General features: G+C 35.1%; 1 protein-coding gene across 10 annotated transcripts in view; it reads left to right on the forward strand.

The window, feature by feature from the left end:
• TCF12 (transcription factor 12) overlaps positions 1-21,856 on the forward strand; it is a 374,492-nt gene that overhangs the window by 297,264 nt on the left and 55,372 nt on the right. Inside the window, exons 1-2 of one of the 10 annotated variants that reach the window (XM_034994352.1) lie at positions 18,209-18,288; positions 20,899-21,054. The exons of 6 other annotated variants lie outside the window; for them this stretch is intronic. Coding sequence is in view for 3 of the 4 variants with exons in the window: in XM_034994353.1 (XP_034850244.1) it covers positions 18,220-18,288 (69 nt within the window). In the remaining variant the exon portion in view is untranslated. Of the gene's footprint in view, positions 1-17,871; positions 18,289-20,898; positions 21,055-21,856 lie in introns of those variants that run through there. 3 more of the 10 variants (XM_034994353.1, XM_034994350.1, XM_034994351.1) reach the window with 3 other exon arrangements.

A 21,856-nucleotide genomic window follows, 5' to 3' on the forward strand; every position in this document is an offset into this window, starting at 1 on the left:
ACAAAGGCCCAGTAAGGTTGTGTTGGCATTATTAAAGCAGTATGGTCAGTAAGGTTAAGGGAATGATCTGCTCAAATCTGCTGGCTCAGTTAATGATTAACTGTATGACCCTGGACTTGTCAGTTAGCCCTTAGGAAGTTTGAAGTGAGAAATCTAAATTTCCTTTCAGGCCTAAAAATGCTAAGTACTTACAGTTTTAAAACTGATGTGCCCCTCCTGTACCAAAAAAAACCCTTGATGTGCCCAGTACATAACCAAAAAGCATAGTTAGCCTAGTTTCCTTTCTACTGATAAAAAAAAGTGTTCTTAAGCACATTAAGTTTTCCACTACTTTTCTAGATAGGTTGAAATACTGGACAATGTAGACTGGCAGCAACAACATTAGAAATGACGCTTAGACATTGAAAATTCTACCATATACACACACTATCATTACCTTCAAGGAACTTAAAAACCATCTAGTATGAGAAACAAGCATTCGGTGAATTAATTATATTGCAGTGAGGCAAGTAAGTGTGTATACCAAGCACTCTGGAAACATAGGGTAGGTAGAACTAACCCTACCTTGGGAAGTACTAATGGCCTCAGGAGTTGACATTTGAATGTGTCCAGAAAGATGAGTAGCAGTTCTTCTGTTAGAGAAGAGGGAGGATGAACCAGACAGGTAAAAGGCATAAACGTGAAAAAATAAACACATGCTCAGGGCACATCTAGAAGTACAGCATTACTGGATTCTATACCAAATACAACTTTTGTACTTTTCCTATAACAGACTCACTTTCCCACTCAGAGGAGGATTGGGCAACATATAAAATCAGTCCAGGTATGAAAAGGTATAAACTGTCATAGCAGTCTACCCTGGATAAAGTCCGAAAGTATCCTGGCGGATAAATAATAGGCAGCATTTGTAATTGTTAAGGTTTATCTGGGAGACTTTCAGAAGGCATGGTACTTTGACTTTGTGAGGTGTTTTCCTCCTTTTTTAAGGTTTCTGAGCTTCCTCTCCCCTTCTCTAACCAGTAACTTTAGTCTTTGTTCTTCTGTGTACATCATTTGTTTTTCATCTGTATCAGATTTGTACTAAGATACAACGTTTAAGGAAAATTTTTTAAGCACTGGATATGGATTGGGGGCAGTTGTGGTTTTTACCTAGTAACTGAAAAAAAAAGAAAGAAACATTTGTACTGTGTTTGTTAGCATCCTTTACAGACCCACAGAGGTGTAGGACTTACATGTATGAGGATCTGTATTCACCATTATCTGTATTATGTTAATCTTTAATCTTTTTAACACACCTCTTTAAGATAACCTAATACCCTCTTCTTACAAATGAGGAAATTGAGACTCAGATATTAAGTTCACACATACAGCCAAGATTACAACCTAATTTAATAACAAGGACCATTTTCTGTATATTTTGAATGTTAAAGCATATTACATATCTTGGTTTACTCATAAAACATCCTGTTTAGTATATTAAATTTAAGCCATAGTTTATTCTGTCAATTATGTTTTTGTTGATCAAATTTATTTTTAATTAGCTTTGTTCTTTTAAGAACCTGTCACCATCTGAAAGGATGATGTAGAAAAGCACAGACTTTCCAGTCCAGCAGATAATGGGTTTTACCTGATCTCAGCTGCTTTTTATTTTAAAATCTTGGAGAATTTGCTTTTAAGTTTTCTGAACACCAAGGAGAAAAAAATGCCCTTCTCAAATGTTAGTGTGCAGGTATCCTGTGCCCAACATGTGCCCAGCATATAATAGACACTAGATAAAGGTTCTTTTTTTTTTTCTAGTTCCTACCACTGCAGCCCGAAATTTAAAGAACTTCAGCATTTCATTTTTACCAAATGTTGCTAAAAAGCAAGCAAAAGTTTGAAAACATAAGGAGGGATAAATGTTAGAAAAAAAGTTATATTACATTACTTAGACTTGCATATGTAATGTATGTGCTTGGCACATGAGTGGTAAATTGTAGCTGCTCTTGTTGTTTAGAAAGCATTCATTTTCAGAAAAGGAACCTGTAGGAGAGAAAATTCATTGAATCAGATTCTGCCTAGAATTCATACTACTTAGTTTTGCTTTCTCAACTATCAGGAGTGTATGTTTTTTTTCCCCCTTGTATTTTTTTATCATTGGTTTAACATCTTTATGCCCCTCTGAAGCATTTCTCAGATGGAAAGAAGTTTCTTTGCTTTTTATTCTTTATCTCCTAATTTGTTGTTAGCATTTTCAGACATAGATCCTTTTTTTTAATAGGCTGCAGAAGATGCAGAATTCTGAAATAAGAAAGAAGCAAGACACTTTCAAAATTTTTATCACCAGAAAGTAAACACATAGACAAATTCCAGAATGCCTTTTTAGACCCAATTCTTCCTCAAGTTTTGTTCTTGTTCAGTAGCACTTGAAAACATCTTTTGAACATCAAATTTTAACATCTTCTTGAATGTGGCATGTATTCATTATTCATTTTGAATGTAACTGGCTTATAGTCCCAGACATAGGCGATGACACAGTGTTTGTTTCTTAATCAAATGCTACGCTGTACTTTGTCCTTTGTTTTTGAGTGTGTATATGTTCTCCCCACAAAAGCTATTACAGTTTATCACATAGTTTCTTTGCTCTGTAGTTAAACTCTCAAAGTGTATTTTACCAGCTCAGGTATCAAGAAGAAATTTTTTTTGCTAGTTCTTTACCCCTGTAAGGAATTTGGCTTCTGAAGTGAATCAAAGCAGCCTAGAATCCACCTTTTTTTGCTTTGCTGCAGATAGGCAGTTCCATAGCCTTTCGTTTGGTAATTGGCTATAGTTTAGGAAATGATGCCTTATTTCTCCCCAAGTTTTTATGGGATTTTATATTGTTAGGAATGACTTTTCAAAAATTAGTGTGAATTTTGACTTGGAAAACTACCACTTAAAAGATTACTGGCAACCTAAGCCAGTAAGAAAAAGGTAAAGGGTTAGAACTATAGAGAGACTGTTACCTCCAGTTTATCCACAAAAATAGCAAGCGGGGCACCTGGGTGGTTCAGTCATTAAGCATCTGCCTTCGGCTCAGGTCATGATCCCAGGGTCCTGGGATCGAGCCCTGCATTGGGCTCCCTGCTCAGTGAGGAGCCTGCTTCTCCCTCTCCCACTCCCCCTGCTTGTGTTCCCTCTCCCCCTGCTTGTGTTCCCTCTCTCACTGTGTCTCTCTCTGTCAAATAAATAAATAAAATCTTTAAAAAAAAAAAAATAGCAAGCAAGATGAGCAGCAAGTAGAATACTCTCAAAGGGAGTGGTCTTATGCAAGTCACTCGAAAGCTAACAGAGTGATTATAGACAATTATCTGAGGCCTCTAAGGCTAGCAAGAATCCTAGTGCCTCTGGAATAAACAGTAGTTACACACAGCACCAGCTTCAGCTGAACTATATGAGTGTGAACCCTCCATTTCTTGAACATGAGTTGGATTAGGTATGAGCTTCCCTCCTTTGGCAGACAATCATAGAGGGCACAGAACAACTGTAGGTACTTGAGTTTCTTATTTCTGGCAGTTAAATAAGCTGTCTCTATTTGAAGGCCACTGTGATATAAAATTTCCAAAGTAGCCGATTCTTTCTCTGACTTTATAGGTCAGACTAGCAGAGAAATCTTAGTATATAAAGGGAATGGTTCTATAATCCATTCCAAACTTATATTCAGTTTAGCCACTGAGTGAAAGATTTTCTTCAGACATTAATAAGAAATAGCTTCTGTTTATGCTGACAGTAGCCACTGTTCTGAACAGTGTCAGAATTCTATCAGTGTAGAGAATAGGCTTTTAATCCATAGTTCTACGATGTTCATTTTTGTGATGAGCCAGTAATGTCTTTGATCTTGTTTTAAGCCAAAAAGTAGAAGGATAAGTAACCAGTGAGTGAGTCCTGTGAATCCAGTTGTTTCTGCTGATGTGGTTATATAATCACAGCAATATTTATTATTTTCTGACCTCTCTTATTTTTTAAAAAAGAAAGAACATCTGAATTTCAGAGCTGGCTTTTAAGGTTTATTGAACTCTTCAGTTGCTGGTATTTCAGATCTTTAAGACTTCACAAACCAGATGTAGGATAAGATCCAATGTGTGTTTGTGCGTGTAACTTGTATAGTCTCTAAAGTATATGTGGTAGTTGAATTTTGTGAATGCTTTTAGAGTTTAAGCCCACTCTCAGGGTGTTCAGCATCAATAGAACCATGAAAGGGTTTTTTAAATCTAAATGCAATTGAGGATTATTTTTGCAAGTATAGGAAAGAAGGAATAAATTAAGAAATTCCAAATTTTATCACTGGGGATGTTTAGGGCTCTGGATTTCATTCTAAGTTAGGGAAGGCAGTTACATCCTAAATAATTTGCTGACGTGAAATTTGCCATCTCTGATACTTTACTTTGTTTAACCAGTAGTGATTTTACCTTGAAAAGTCATTTATTGTATTTGTGTAGTACCTAATTTCAAGACTTTACTTTGTTTAACCAGTAGTGATTTTACCTTGAAAAGTCATTTATTGTATTTGTGTAGTACCTAATTTCAAGGACTGTAATGTATGCTATATATATAAATGCATAGTTAGACTTTTAAGCATTTTAAATACTGTTAGTCCAAAGATAGTTCCTAATTTCCCCCACTGTGTTTTATTTATTGAATAGATTTTTTTTTTAAGATTTTATTTATTTATTTGACAGAGAGAGACACAGCAAGAGAGGGAACACAAGAAGGGGGGAGTGGGAGAGGGAGAAGCAGGCCTCCCACTGAGCAGGGAGCCCGATGCGCGGCTCGATCCCAGGACCCTGGGATCATGACGTGAGCCAAAGGCAGATGCTTAATGACTGAGCCACCCAGGTGCCCCTATTGAATAGACTTTAAAGAAATTTTAATGTGTTGACTGTTCAAAGTTTTTGTCTTTTATCATCTGTAATTATTTTAAGATTTTATTTATTTGAGGCGGGGCGGGGAGCAGAGGGAGAAGGACAAGCAGACTCTGCGCAGAGCCCGATGCAGGGCTCAATCTGATGACCCTGAGATCATGACCTGAGCCAAAATCAAGAGTTTGATGCTTAATTGACTCAGCCACCCAGATGCACCCATCTGTAATTATTTTAATACATAACTCAACATATCTATAATATGCCAACATTTTATTAGTGTTCAAACATAATTTGGTTCTAGAAATTATGTTTCTGAAAATTGGCTAGAACCTGCTTACCTTTTTGTTAATAGCCTATATTTCTACTCTACGTCAATGTATTTGACTAGGAGTCAGCAGACTTTTTGTGTAAAGGATTATCTAGAAAATATGTTTGGCTTTGTGGGCCAGATGGTCTCTGTAGCAACTGTTCAACTCTGCTACCAGAGCATGAAAGAAGCCACAGATGATACATAAATGAATGGACATGGCTGTGTTCCAGTAAAACTTTATTTGTAAAATCAAGTTGTGGGCCACATTTGGCCCACAGCCATAATTTGCCAACCCCTGCATTAGACTTTACACAAGTTATATGCTTAAAGTTGATGCATTCTTATTCCCACAGTGTAGTTCCTGTGAAGAACAGACCCAAAGAGAAACAAAATTATGTAAAATTAAATACTTTTTAGTCCTATTCCCTGGTTGTTTATGGGCTTTTTAGATTCATTACCTGATGATATTCATTAGTCCCTTTTTCATTTCCTTAAGGCTCTGGGCACTGGGCTAGAGTTTATTGTATTGACAGAAACTTTCCAGAACTGTTATTTACGTTACTCTGACTGTGATAGTGGAAAAGCCTCAATGTATAAAGTGGGTGGTACGGTGTCATAATTTTTCTAGATTTAAATGTCACATTAGGTAATAATATGCAGGAGAGGGCGCCTGAGTGGCTCAGTTGTTAAGCGTCTGCCTTCGGCTCGGGTCATGATCCCAGGGTCCTGGGATTGAGTCCCACATCGGGCTCCCTGCTCGGCGGGAAGCCTGCTTCTCCCTCTCCCACTCCCCCTGCTTGTGTTCCTGCTCTCGCTATGTCTCTCTCTGTCAAATAAATAAATAAATAAATAATCTTAAAAAAAAAAAAAAAGATCTGAAAATTTCTTTAAAAAAAAAATAAAATAAAAATAATATGCAGGAGAGTTTATTACATCAAAAGTAAGCCTATGAATATATATATTAGTAAATGATTATTTAAAACAATTGGGTTTAAAGTATTTAAATAATTTGATTTTGATATAAACATTCCTACTATAATTTTTTACTTAAACTTAGATATGTGTGTGCCCAATCATCATCTTTTATCCTGGTCCAATTTTCTCATAGAACCCAAAGCTAAAAGGTTGTTCCTAACAGCTTGAGAAGGAATTCCAACCCAAATTGATTATGAAATGGATTCTGTTGAAACATGAACACTCTGAGGGCTCCTGAGTGGCTCAGTCAGTTAAGCACCTGCCTTGGGCTCAGGTCATGATCTCAGAGTCCTGGGATCGAGCCACGCATCAGGCTCCTTGCTCAACAGGGAGCCTGCTTCTCCCTCTCCCTCTGCCCGCTGCTCCCCCTGCTTATGCTGTCAAATAAATAAATAAAATCTTAAAAAAAAGAAAAAGAAAAGAAACATGAACACTCTCTTATAAACATAAAAGTTTCATATGAAACTTAAGAGAATCTTCCATCCCATGACTAGAAAAATCATTTTTTCAGTGTTAATATTTATAAATTTAAGTGAATATTTACGGCTTATTTAGTTCCCCTTTTAGCTTTATGATGGCTAGTATTAATAAGAAATAATAAGTAATAAAACTCTTACCAAGTTTTCTGACTTGTGCTTCATAATTTTTTTAAACTATGTAACTTGATATTATTTGAAATCAAGTTATTTTTTTCAACATCACCAAAGATATTTGTATATTTTAAAACCCAGTAATTTAAATAAGAATTAGAAATGCTTTGACACTCTAGTGTCAAAATGGGCTCCATTTACTAGATCTCCAGTAAGTGGAATATGGATCCATTCTATTAAAGTCAGTAAATTTATATTAAGTGCTTATTATAGTTAAGAATTATTTTAGGCTTTACGGATTTAAGTATGAATAAAGCATGGACATTTGTACCCTGTCTTCACGATGCTTATAGTCAAAACATAACTTTGACCTGTGGAAAGAAGTAATTTTGCAATTTTTTTTCTATTGAGTAATTGTTGCCCTCTGGGCACATCCAGGAAATGCTTTTTGAATTAAATTAAAAGGATAAAAATAAATACTGTAAGGCCATTATTTTATGTTATCTATAATAGGGAACATCATCTGTTAATGACTTCCTGCCCCAAGCTGTACTTTTCAACTTCCTCCTACTCCAGCTATTCAAATCATCAAAAATATGTTAACTTCTTTCCTTTGTATAAGAAACTGAATTATTTGTCCTACTTTTTCTCCTCATTTATGCAGTTAGCTCCTGGTTATATACAATAGTAGGAGTAAATTTGTGGGGGCGGTGGAAGGTAAATTACAGGTAATTCAGCCATTACTCTACAGTGCACCAGGATTGACCTAATAAACAATATAGGGTCATGATCCTCATGTGACAGAGGAGTATGGAAAACCAGAATACAGGAAACCTATTCCTAAAGGGAAAAAGTTATGGTTTCACTGACATAAAAGTGAAACAATGATTATCTTCCCATACTAAATTCCTCATACTAAAATTATCTTCAGAAATTAGACCATTTGTCATCACCTGTTGCTATCATTATTGTCCAGGCCCACCTTTATTTCTTTCCTGAATTATGGCAACATCTTCCCAACTAGTCTTCAGTTTTCCTTCATTTTTTTTTAACACAGGAAGATACTTTTAAAATCTAAATCAGATGATATTCTTCTGTTCAAAATCCTCCAATAGCATTTCTTACCACTCTAAAACCAAAGTCCTTAAAATGGCCTTCAAGACCCTTCTGATCTGACCCCTACTAACTCCCAGATATCATATTCCACTAATTTACCCATCTACCCACACACTTGCCCTTTTTTACTGCTCCTTAAAGATATCAAGCCTGCCTTGGGGCCTTTGCATTTACTCTTTTCTCTGCCAGAGCATACCTCACTTAGTATCCACATAGTTTTCTCACCTACTTTTCTCTTTGATCATATATCACTTTATTGCTGGGGATCTTTCCTGACCATCCTACATAAAATGGCAACATGTCTCCATCACCCCCCCTTTTCTGACCTGCTGTATTTTTCTCTGTAACACCTATTACCCTCTGAAATGCTAGAACTTGTTTATCTGTCTCAACCAAGAGAAACTTGATAAGGCAGGAGTTTTCTGTATGTTGTTTATTGCTATATCTGCAGCACCTAGGTGCATAATAGATGCTCAGTGAATACTTGTTGAATAAATGAACAAAGTCAAATGATTTGCAATATAGCCATGGCTCTTCTTTCATCCTGGACCATGCTCAGCTGAGTTGCCTCAGAAGGCATAAACAACATACTGGGTAATCTGAAAATAATATATCCTTCAAGGTGAACTAGGTATATTTTATCCATCTATAAGTGTTTAACATGCTTAAACTTTGTAAAAAGCTTTTCAAGGAGGAAAAGAAAATCTCCACAATTTTTTATCAGAAAAGTGGAAGTCTTTTCAGTGGCAAAGATCACTGAAATTCTTTCCATTTATATAGACTTAGTCTTTACCTCTGTTAGATATATTAGAGTTAGGAAGATCTGCATTTGGTTTTCCATGTGAGGTCTCAGAATTTGATAGTTGTGTTCTTATATTCAAATGACCTTTATTCCAATTTTAACAGCAATAATAGTTTGAACCTTTATATATATTTATGTTTTATATATAATATATCCATTATTTCCATCTGAAATAACCAGTGTTAGGGTAAATGAGTGTTCTCAAGATCACACACTCGTAAAGGTACTATGGTATTGCTACCTGCTTTTCACTCTTTACTTTCCTATTGTACCTAGTAAACTTTCCAGCCTACCTGTTTACTACAGAATACACCTTTGTTTATAATCCACATAACAATCTCTTTTATTGATCTACTAAATTCTCCAGCCAAAAGACACAAAGAAGCAACTCATAGGCCCAAAATTCTTTATTACAAAATAGAGCAGGAGCCACAGCCTACGTAATTACCATAGGCTCCCCATTGACTCCCTAACTTTTTGTTGCTTGCTAAAATTATAACAAACCATCTTTGTAGAGGCCTACATGTTTATTTGAAGGGCATAGCGAAAAATGTTTTTTTGACACATGATGCTGTGTCAAACATAAAATGTCTGGCATGTAGATCAAATTGTACATTACAGAGAAATCAAAATTGTGGGGCTCCTGGCCAGCTCAGTTGGTGAAGCGTATGCTCTTGATCTCGGGGTTGTGAGTTCCAGCCCCATGTTGGGTGTAGAGATTACTTAAAAATAAAATCTTAAAAAAAAAAAAAAATCATAATTGATACTGAGCTAATTAAACAATGACAAAGTTAGATAAGAGCGGTTACCTACTGGTAAGATGTTAACCCTCATTTTTTTTTTTTTTTACCATTTTGTTTTAGACATTAAAAAGATGTTAGTTTTATCCTTTTTTAAAGATTTATTCATTCGTTTGAGAGAGAGAGCACAAGCAGGGCGGAGTAGGGTGCGAGAGAATCTCAAGTAGACTCCACGCTGAGCATGGAGCCCGACATGGGGCTCAATCTTACAACCCTGAGATCACGACCTAATCCAAAACCAGGAGTTGGATGCTTAAATGACTGCACCACCCAGGCACCCCAAAAGATGTTAGTTTTAAGTGAAAATATATAACTAACCCCTTATAAAGATACTTCATATGCTAGCATAAATGTTATTAGAATATAAAGCATTTAGATTTAGCTTGGGACTAAGAAGTTGTAATAATGTTTTTGGATTCCCTTTTGGACCAACCTTTCATTTCATGTAAGGCTTTTAAGCTTTTAATTATGCCACTCACAGATAGAGTTATAAAAATACAATTTAAGATTGGTGTGGACAGTGGGTCTCATCTCTGCCAGTGAATCACAGCCCTGGGTCTTCAAAAATAGTAATACAAGATGTAAAATATTTCAAAAAAACCTAACATTGTGTAGTTTACTGAAATAAAATTATCCATGGTCTGTAAAACATCACATTTCTTTCACTAGAGTGATTTAAGCCCAGCATGGCAAAATTTCATTTCCCTTTTAATCAGAAGTTCTGAATGAAAGTTACATGGCAGGGCGCCTGGGTGGCTCAGTTGGTTAAGCAACTGCCTTCGGCTCAGGTCATGATCCTGGAGTCCCGGGATCGAGTCCCACATCGGGCTCCCTGCTCAGCGGGGAGTCTGCTTCTCCCTCTGATCCTCCCCCTCTCATGCTTTCTGTCTCCCATTCTCTCTCAGATAAATAAAATCTTTAAAAAAAGAAAGTTACATGGCTTTGTTATCTTTTTTAACAGGGAAAAGTATTTGTTATAATTTAATAAAAAAAATCGAGAGACAAAAATCTTTCAAAATAGGAATTCAGTGTTTTTGGGTGGAGTAGATAATAAAAGGTTTTATTGGTGGTGAAATGGCTAGGACATCTTTGGCCTAATTTAATGCCTACACTTTGCAGAAATGGAAACTTAGACTCAGGGAAATGCAATGTCCTACCCTAAGCTCCCATACCTTCTAAGAGAGCTAAAACCTGGATCCCTATCTCCTGACTCCTAGTCCAGTGCTCTTTTTCATTATATGGTATGACTCCAAGTGTTTGGAACCTGAGCAGACTAACTCACATTACAGAGTACTAATGATCGGGAGAATATTTCTGCCATATTATATGCACTTGTAATATAGATACTGTTGACCTTAATAATAAAAGTTATTTTACCAGCAAAAATGAGTTTATTTGGGAGTAACAGAGAATTGCAATTCAGGACAAACGAACTATGGCAAAACCATAGGTAAGTCCAACTAAGGAGAGGAATGTTACTTCAGGGAGAAAAAGTTGGGAAGGTTGTTTTGAAGCAAAGCCCCTTAGAGAAAAGCACGTGTTCAGGGTAAAGATGTTTCTCATCGACGAGCTGCGGAGGTAGTTTCTTGTAGGAAATGCAATATAAGTCTTTCCCTGTTGGGCCCTGTAATTGATCATTTTTTCCAGTTGAGGATTCTTCTGTTAGGGGTCTATAATTGACAAACCTTCTTGTAATTGACATTGACTGGTATAGCTCCCCTTCCAGCCTCCACTCACTTTAGTGAGGTTTCCTTTTTTAATAGTTTTCACAGTACTTAGAACAAGTAACTTAAGAGGTTTCTTCTTTCAAAGTTTTGTGTCTGTTTCCCGGTCTGTCTGATAAAGGACACTTGTTGTTGGGGTGGCATTATTGCTTTCCCAGTGAAGTTTTGTTTTGTTTTGCTTTGTCCTGTGTTGAACTGACACAATCTCTTATTTCCTCCCCAGTTTATTATACCCTTCTCAGATGTGTTTTCAAAATGAAGTATTATTTGACTTTTGTTGAGAATGGTCACCAGAATTTAATAGTAAGAAACCATTCTTTTTAAGAGAGGTTTTTCCATAAATTCAGGATCTGGGTGACTTCTTCCAGTGACTATATGATTACTTGATTACAGATATGAGGCAGGATGATTTGGTAGACTCTAAATATTTAATTAATTATAGATATGAAGTATTTAAAAATTACTACCACGAACAAGAATTTTTACTGAAACACAAAACATAGATTGGGGCCAGAAATAGTTTAATGTATAAATCACCTAAAGCTTTAGTTGCAGATTCTTGAAATGGCTGTGGGCTAAAATGCAGGTGTTACTTTTGGTCTCTTTAAAAATAAAATAAGACGTAGTATCTTGTTGCTGTTCCATTTCTCATAAATTGAAAGGATCTAGTGCTTTCCAACTCAGAAGAAAAAAACTGCAGAAAAACAAAAAAATCATGTGGCACTTTCTCTAAGTGAGAGCTAACTTAACCCAAGACCAAATTGTTTACGTTTTACAGATGATTTTTTTTTTTTAAGATTTTATTTATTTATTTATTTATTAGAGAGTGAGAGAGAGAGAGAGAGAAACAGCATGAGAGGGGAGAGGGTCAGAGGGAGAAGCAGGCTCCCCGCTGAACTGGGAGCCTGATGTGGGACTCGATCCTAGGACTCCGGGATCATGACCTGAGCCGAAGGCAGTTGCTTAACCAACTGGGCCACCCAGGCGCCCCTACAGATGATTTTAAATAATAGCTTTGTTTGCTTACAGTTTTGTTGTTGGGTTGCCTAATAAGTCAGTAGTGAAAAACTTTGTCTTGAAAGCTCTTCAGAAGCACTGGTTTACTGAGGAATTTAAAAACCTAGGTGTCCTTCATCATTTTTTTTACGTGCACACACACCGTTAGGCAGTCCTATGATTATAGAGCCATCTGCAGGAAAATTATCAAGTTGCAACATAGCTAATGATTCTCTTACCATGTTATTTCAAGTGGCAAATGAGAAGTGACAAACCGCAATTCATGTGGGGAAAGAAATGGACAGCCAAGAGATGTAGGAATTACTAGGGAGGGGGGATCCCCTCCTTTAATTTTTCAAAGAAAACTGCTTTGTCATAGTGAGTTTGTGATCAAAAGAAACATGCAATTTGCTTCAGGTTTTACATATTCTCAGTAATTACAGTTCTAGCTCACTTGAAGGGTGTCTAATGATAGCCTTTGAGAGGCTTTGTATGATCTGTCAGCTCTTTTTGTATTGATATCAGGAGGATACTATTTATTTACCCCAAAAAGAGATTTATTTGCTTTCTCCTCCAGGAGTTATAGTTGTTTTTACACATCCTCATTATACTCATATGGTTGTCAAAAGAGGAATTAAACAAGTGTTCTTTTGCCCTATAAATGCATATATATAACTGATTCTTACCACTGGCTATACAGATAGTTGTTTTCTATTTTGTTAATCATTAAGCATCTGTAAAACTCAAGTTAGACTTGAGATTTTTGTAAAGAAGCAATAAGAAATCTGATGTTCTCTGTCTGAGACAGGTAATATGATTTGTGAACTTCAGCATTGTTTTTACTCTGCTCTGAGAAGTGTATGTTTACATGTGTGTTGATGCTCCTCATATCCAACCAATATCAAAATAAACTGTGTACCAGTATTCGGACCAATCTAAAATATCATTCACTATAAGTCTGATTATTATTTGGTTTGGCTAAGATTTAGGTACTCAAAATTAAGGCATAATTGGAATGATTTTTTCAGAGTATCACCTGAGTAAAAAACACAAAATAAAGTCTTTGATTTTTAAGATTTTCATACAGTGGAAAACAGTATTTGGAAGCCTCTTTACTGATTGAATGGTATCAGCAAAAATAGAGTGATGTTGTTGTATTAGAAGACGCCTTATATGATTTCACATCAATAGCATTAGCTTTAAATAATATGCATTGAATGTTAATCGGTTGGTTTGAGAGAGATGCATTATTTTTTTTAAGATTATTTATTTGAGAGAGAGAGAGAGCACAAGCTCTCAGAGGGAGAGGGAGCCTGATGTGGGGCTCGATCCCAGGACCCCGTGATCATGACCTGAGCTGAATGCAGACACTTAACCAACTAAGCCACCCAGGTGCCCCGAGAGAGAGATGTATTATTTTGCTAGAGTTTTATATTCTTGTTTTCTCTTTTGCAAAGGTAAATTTTCTAAATTGTGAGGGTTTTAGAAAAAGACCAAAAGCAACTTCCTGAACACTTAGGAATGACTTTAGTAACAAGCAGCATATACTAGAAAAATCTACAATATAATGTTCACATATAAAACCTGGTATTGTGGTGTCTGATTTAGTTAGCCAGGCTAACTGCCAGAAAGTCCCTGTCTAGTAGACTTTTCGAAAACATCTTTTCCTAAATCTTCAGTAAAGAAGTAAAATTGCTTAGGCAAAGTACATCTCTCTACAAGCTAAATAAGGCAGAGGAGGCATTGGGGAAGGGTCTTTTGCTTTTAATCTGCCCACTTGTAGATTCTATCACTTACTATCCCTCTTAAACCTATCCTCACCCACCACCTCCCTTGCATCCAATAATTTATTAGTTATTTACTGAGTTTCATGCTTAGGAAAACACAGAGCTCATTTGTGGAATTATTCACATGTGAACTTTGTTTGGCTTCATTTATCACTCTGAAAGTCTTATTTTCCAGGAATTGATTCACTTAGAAATAATGTTGAAACTTTTCACGAGGAATCTTCTAACAGGTTTTAGATTTACTTTTCTAGCCAGATCTTCTGGCCTTTTGGGACACCAGAATGTTGCCTCCTTGTTTTAGAAAAATGTACAATAAGATTAACCATTAACTGGCCTTTATTAACTGATTAATTCAAGATGTGTAATTCAGTCCAATTAAAATTTTGTTTTGAAAACTTTTTAGAACTTTAGGTCACTGTTGAAACATTCTTGCTTAAGAATAGTTTATAAAACAGGTATGAGAGTTACAGTGATCCAAAGAGGGATAAAGAAGAGCTAACAAAATAGATTAAAATAAAATATTGCATAGGTAATTCCATGAAATTTTGCATAGGTCTCCAAGGAAGATATGTCTTATTTCCCAACCAACAGAAAAATAAGAAGGAAAAAGGAAATTTTGCATGGGGGCTTGGAATTTAAACAGAAGCTGCCAGAAAGTCTCTATCTAGTAGACTTTTTGAAAACATCTTTTCCTAAATCTTCAGTAAAGAAGTAAAATTGCTTAGGTAAAATACGTTATAGCTTTGTCTTATCTAGTTTACATCTGTGCTTGATGGCTGTTGGAATGACAATAAACATCACATCCTGAACCATTGAAGAAAGGGGAACTGTATTTGAAAATCGGTGAAATGCAATAATCCTCAAACCATGATCATCAGTTTGTTAATAAAAGATGTATGGCTCCAAGTCATATTCTTTTCAGGGTTTTGTGACATTTTCATTAATCATGTTGCCCATGTGTACAGAAATGCCCATTTTGTTATAAAACTTGGTGATTGTTTAGATTATTAGACGAGGTAGCATGAATATTAAGTTAGATCACATCATCTTAGAATAACACATAAGTGATTACATAGAATTGTTGGTGGAAACAATCCAGGATAAAAAGTGCAGGACAGTTCAGAGCTCCTGTGCAGACTGCACGTCTGTCTGAAATCAGGTTTAAAAAGTGGCCCTGTCTCCAGCTGACTCGTTTTGTCAGACTGAGTCACAGGATTAACCCTTGACATGTTCCTTTAAAAAAAAAAAAAAAAAGGCAAAGATTAAACAACTGCATTCACTAGAGCAGCACTTGATCCATCTATATGCCTTTTTTCCTGTAATATGATTCTTCTTAAGAAAAAAAATTGTGCTGCAGCTGTTGCATAGATTAAATTAGAATTTTTCAAAAAATATTTTTGAGGAAGGGAAAAAAGACAACATAAAAGATCATTTGTAATTGTGATAAAGAAAATGACAGTCTATGTCAACCAGTTGTAGTTTTTTCAGAGTAAGGCCGACTTCAAAAAAATATGTGGGGGTAACAAAAGACCTTGCCATAACACACAAGTAGATTATGGGAATATTTTATTTAGATTACCACCGTTTTCTTGATGACTGACTGTGTTTGAAAAATTAGTTTAATGTCATATATATGTAGATCTCTCTTAAGTTTCTGCTTCTTCCTTCAATTTAGGCAGTAGTGTATACCAAGTGAATATGTTGTGTACTGGGGAAGAGGAAGGTGTCTTAAATACATGTGTATGGATTTTGTATCTCTGTTTTTGAAAGCAGGAATGAAAAGGAGAAGCAAAAGCTTTTAATTACTCAACTCTGTTTAGAAACTATTATGTTTCACATTCAGGTTTCAGCTTTAATAGCAAACTTCTCCAGTTGCTTAATAAACTACTTTAGAACAGTAGAAGATTATAGTGTCTGACTTTACTCTGAACTGGTTTTTTTTGCCTGAATATTTGTTTATTCCTTTCAGAGTATCATACAGTTGTATCTAAAATAAAGAACTGATGGTGAAATACTGAAATTTTCATTGTTAATAGCCAAGATTGTATAGTTGGGTTTACTTTATATTGTTTGTTTTATCAGACAAAAGAGTACTCTTTTCTGGCAAGCCCCAGAGAAATGAGCCTTAACTACTGTAAGTGGATTTTGTTGTTGTTGTTACCAATATATAAAAGTTGTCTCAAGTTGGAGCAATGATTATAGGAAGAAAATGTTCAAGTATTATCAGTGTTTTGTGGCTTCCCTCTTTTCCTCCTCAATTTCTATTCAAAAGTAAATTTTTAAATTTTTAGTCATTAAGAGAAAAAGGAAATTTTATTTTAGATGATCAATTTCCCATCTTTTTTTTTTTTTGAGTAGCTGTTCTTGTCAGAGAACGACTATATCTATGAAAGAGTAAAATTTACTTGAATGGTTTTAAGGCTTGGCATTGTTAATTGTAAATCAAAGCTTTTTACACAGTGCTCTAAGGATTGAAATGGGTCTTTGTGGTCTCTCAGGAGGGAGGAAGTTACAAACCACTCTGCAGACTGGCATTTTAATAGTCTGCTGTACAGTGATGTTCTTTTGCAGCTGCTGCTTAGTCTTTTCTGTATCTGGAGAATGTGGGGAGGTTTTATTGTTACTCCGATACCATCAGCTTTTAAACATTGTGAAGTTAGCTGGCCTTATTGTCTGATCTGGTTTTATTACTATAATTTGATCAGTATGTTTCATAAGAATGGGTTGGGTTTTTCGTTTATTTTTTGCCCTCTTATTGAATGTTTCTGTAATATTTTTTAGAAGAGCTCTGCTTCATGAAAGGTGCCTTAAAAAAAGGTGATGTGCCCCATTTTTGCAGCTTGTTAACTCTCCTCTGATTGGCACAGTTTTGTTAGAACCTGCAAGGCCCAGGGAGAAGAGAGAGTAATACAAAGAGGTTTTGATGGGGAGAAAGGAGATAAATGTTTCTATTTTGTTTCTCTGAGTTAGAATCCAGACAAATGAAAAAGACAAATTGAAAATGTTTTAAATAACAAAATAATATGTGGGAGAAATATGTATTTGCGGACAGTGTCTAAAACCTTTTGATTTATAAGTGTAATAAAATGTTTAAGTCTATGAGACATTTATTCCTATATCTTATTTTTCCTTTTTGAGAAATCTGAGCATTAACATAAAAATATGAATATAAAAAGTATTCTTTAAGAATAGTAATGAACTTGGAGGAAAGACATCTAAGAAACCTTTTTTGGTTTATCAGCTATAGTGCACATCTTGTCTGTTATACACACCAGCCTTTCATACTTTTATGTAAGGGAAAACAAAACTACTACTATTTAACTACTGAATTGCTTTTACATATTAGATGGTCTAGAAGAGTGTAGTCCATTATAAACTTTTAACTGGTGTTGTGAATGAGAAATTTAAGGAGATTTATAACTGAAAATCTGTATTATTAAATAGGTCTGAAAAAAACAGGTCTGTTTTTTAAAACGTTTATTTTCAAGATAATTTTTTAAGTTTTTGTACTGAACTTTTTCATGAAATGTGCTCCTTTCAACATTTTTTTCAATATGATTTTTATAACTTAAAAAAAATTATGATTTGTTCTAGCTAGTTAAGAGGTACTTACGTGATGGGTCTGCTTTCTCCAGGAAGTGATTTTGTACAAGGCTTAACTGTCTAGATCCTTCTTGTTACACATGATTCAGTGTTTCCAATTCCTGATAGCTTGATCATGTGTTTATCAAAGTTGGAAGCAACTTTAGACCAGGCCAGATGGTAATGTTGCTAGAGGTATAGCAAGCTGGGTTTCCCTGCCACCTGTACTCTAATTTAATTAAAACTAAAAACAGATTAAGAGATGTCAGTTTGCCTTTCTTTGAGAGAGGGAGGTATATATCATATATATGACAAAATTAACAATTTCTTGGGATATTTATCTCTGGGACACTCTCTCTCTTTTCATTATTTAACATTACTAAGTAACTTGTTTTTTTTTTAAATACCCAAACTTTGTCTTATTGGTATCCTCCACCAATGCAAGGACTTGATAGAAATTGAAAGAGGTTACTTACAGCATAAACCCTCCCTCTCTGCTCTGTGAGTTGGTTCAGTCCTATTTTGCATAAGTTCCTTTTGAGTAGATCCATGTGTGGATGCATAGTGCTGAAGACTTAACTCTGTTTGGCTGTGTGGATGTATGTCTTGGAGAGAAGCTGTGTGCATTAGCTGCAAACTAACATTTTCAAAATCAACATGTATTGTGCTTATCCTGTCCCTGGAATGGGCAGCAATTCTTTGATGTATTACTACAATGGGAAAACGGTAAGTCTTTTTCTTTGTTCATATAGCTTCTAACTGGCTTATTTAATGGAAAACAGTGTAGATTAATTGCTTTTTACTAAAACCTGTGAGGTTTTATCATTTTCTGCAATACATTTAAACTGTGTATTTCTTTGTAAGTAGTGTCAGTAAAGTTGCCTTTGACACTGTTACTCAATAGTTGTTGGCTTTTATTTTTAAAATAGGATAGAAAATAAACCTGAATTTCTGAGTTACTATTTTTAATCCCTGATGTCTTTACTAGCAGTGAGCTTAAAAGTACATATTTTTCAATGTTTTTTTATATTGTAAACATATAACATATATAAAACACATACACTCACAGAGAGAGAGGATTGTTTGATGCTTTGTAGATAGAAGGGAAAGATGAAAGTCATCTTGGATATTCATAAAAATAACAAGTATGAAGCTCTGGGAATGATTAGGGAAGCAGTCAGCTAGTGAGGGCCGTATTTCCTGTTTGGAGTTTCAGGTCCAGAGCCTGACTTTACTGGGATACCATCTGTTTCCAATCAAACCAGAATTTTGACCCTGTACAGATTCATAAAATAAATCACTATTTTTCAAAGAATGCATTTAAACATTTTCCAAAGAATGTATTTCTGGTCAATTTATAGCACATGGTTAGATGTTTTAAAATAATACCTTTCTGTGTGGCTAAGCAAGACTTTTCTGTTCTTTAATTACTTATTATTTAGAATGTTTCTACAAAAGTATCTTTAAGTCAGAGGATTTTGTATATTCTAAAAGTGAACTTCACTGGAAGATTAGGAGTTATCCTTATAATTGATAAACGTAGTAAAAATGTTATACTAGTGAATAACAATCTTGGGTTTATGTCAGAAATTCAGTATTTTCCTCCTCAATCTTTACAAAAAAAATTTTTCCCTCAAGTGTCTTTTTAAATACATATCTGACTTTAGTGATATTTTTTTTGGTCGGGAGTAGAGGCATTTTTAATGCTTTAATGAAAATGTTTTCAAGTAGCATATGATTCTAACCAGGGTACGTGAGAACTAATGAAAGCACTTTTTCATTCTCTGACTGCTTTGGGAAGGCCTCTTTGGACTCTGTTAGCATTTGGTTGTTAACTTTTGGGTAAGCTTTCTTAATAGATGATAATCAAGCCAGAATATCCTAAACTTATTAAAAAGTATGTGTTCCCACTAGCCATATAAGCAGAGCTTTGGAAAATGTGAGAGGTAGATTTAGATGGGGAATATAAGTGAAATTACTTGATCTCTATATAGCTTCCTTGCTAACTGTATTTAAAATGTGAAAATACTTTTATGTCCAATTCTGAGTAAAATAGTCATTTTGAAGATTGTGTGTGTCTGTCTGTCTGTCTGTGAGTTCAGGAAAATTAATTATACAGGGCCTCTGAAGCAGAGACTGTAACTCAAATTGAGTTTAGATTTTATTCTTTCGAGAGCACAGATCACTCTATTACAACATTTCTCTTTGTTCTACATTGGGTTGGGGGCAGGGGACAGCTTTGATGGTATTAAGTATTTCCAGACTTATGGTAGATGACATAGCTGGTATGATAGAGAAGTGTAGCCTGAAAATTGATAGCCTGTGCCTGATATAGGTCAAAGGTGACTTCTATGTTCTTGAAAAATGCATAAATAGCTGATATATTGCTTAGTCCTCTGGATCATAAGGCCCTAGTCTTAATGTATTTTCTTATATGTATTTTATTTTTACCACCTCTAGTTTTTTTTTATTCTCTTACAACTCTTCAATAAGAACATGATGTAGTATGTAATTACATTATCCAGAAACTATGTGAATGCCTCATTTTACTGTATATTTTGGGTGATGTCTACCCATCATGGTAAAAACTGGTGCTTTAACTTAAAATTTCCAGACCCTAAGTGAAATATACTTCCTTACTTCAGTTATGGAATTTTTATATAATCCTCATAGTGAACAGGTTAAATTTAAGCTCACTCTTTAATCCTACCTTACATTTTATTTTAGTTGATAGGGCAGATTAATAGTTTGAAATGCTAACAAGTTCCCATTGATTTCATTTTTAAGATCCCTTTGTGGGTATTAGGGAGCAAGAAATCCTAAATGGTACTGGTCTTAAAATACTTTCTCTTTTTTTTCCGGTTTTTATTTTTAAATTTTCAAGTTGGTTTCATGTATTTAAGGATGGTTGAGATATTTTAACAATAAGACTGAGTAGTCTCTAGCAAAAAACAGATTAATGAGCGAAGAGGCTTTCTGTATTTTATTATTTAAGATTTGTGATCGTATTATATTGTTGGAAATATAACAGGCTTGGGCATCTATATGCAGAAAAGAAAAGCCAAAATATTAACCCTGTTTTTCCCACTATTTGAAAAGAGAAGGGGTTAATGATCTGTATCATATATAGCCTTTGTGTGGTTGTATTCTGTAATATACTGTAAAATATTAATATGTGTTTATCATAAACAGAAAACTGAAAACCATTTTGAATATCAATTTTGTGAGATTAAAAAATAGCAAAGAATAATGGGTTTCTGAGCTTCCTTATGTATAAAGAATTTGCCCTGCATTCAGTTTTCTCATTGATATGACTAAATTGTGTCCTTTATGCAGAAAGGTAGAAAGTCTTAGAGGTAAAGGAAGTAAAGTTTTGGGAGGAGAGGATTCCTGTTTTCTTCACCTTGAGGATTCTGGAGTTTCGGCCTTCCTCTGATCTGATCAGCCTCCATTTTCTAGGCCTTGAACTGAAGATGCTACAGAGTGTTCCAGGTATAAAAATTGCAGCAAGTACAGACATGATGCTCTTTTAATTGTATGAGGGGATTATTTTAATCTTATCAGAGACAACACAGAAATCCAAGTTTTGAAACTCAAGCTTAGAAATGCATTTTTAATATTGAGCTTCTTTGGATGGAATCTGGGAAAGAAGAGACAGGAACTAACATGATTATAAGGGCTACTCTGTCAGGAGCTATAGTGAGGGCTTTATGTTGACCTCATTTAACTTTCACAACCACTCTGTCATTTAGTTGTTACTGTCATTCTTTTATAAATAAGGAAAATGAAGTTCAGGGAAGTTAAGTAACTTGCTCAAGCCCCACCCAGTTAGTAAGTGCTGAGGTCAGAATTGAACCCAGATCTCTCTCCCAAGAGCAGGTTTTCCCAAGGGCAAGTTAACTAGCCTCCATAGCAAAGGGCCAGACTTCATTTATCCTTACTATAATTTGTATCAAAATATACTACACTGGAAAGAAAATGAAACTGAGGAAAACAGGAGGCCATTCTTATAAATACTTAATGTATTTTGCATATATGATGAGACTAACAGTTTTATGAATGCAGATTGATGTGGTCAGTCAAGCAGATTTTTATTAGTTTCTGTTTAAGATGAAGAGCTTTAAACCAGATTTGTTTAAGAACTCAGGAAATCAGACTAGCGTGGTCTCCTCTTCTAATAGAACCCATAGTTCTGAAAATTGGTTTAGCCAGGGTTTTGGCACCTGACTGCCCACGTAGTTTGTATTTTCATAAGAATTAGAGTAGGAAGTAGCTAAAATTTCATTGTAAATAC

The sequence above is a fragment of the Mirounga leonina genome, unplaced genomic scaffold, assembly GCF_011800145.1.
Source record: "Mirounga leonina isolate KUSES-001 unplaced genomic scaffold, KU_Mleo_1.0 Mir_91, whole genome shotgun sequence".
In the NCBI taxonomy this organism is placed as follows: Eukaryota; Metazoa; Chordata; class Mammalia; order Carnivora; family Phocidae; genus Mirounga; species Mirounga leonina.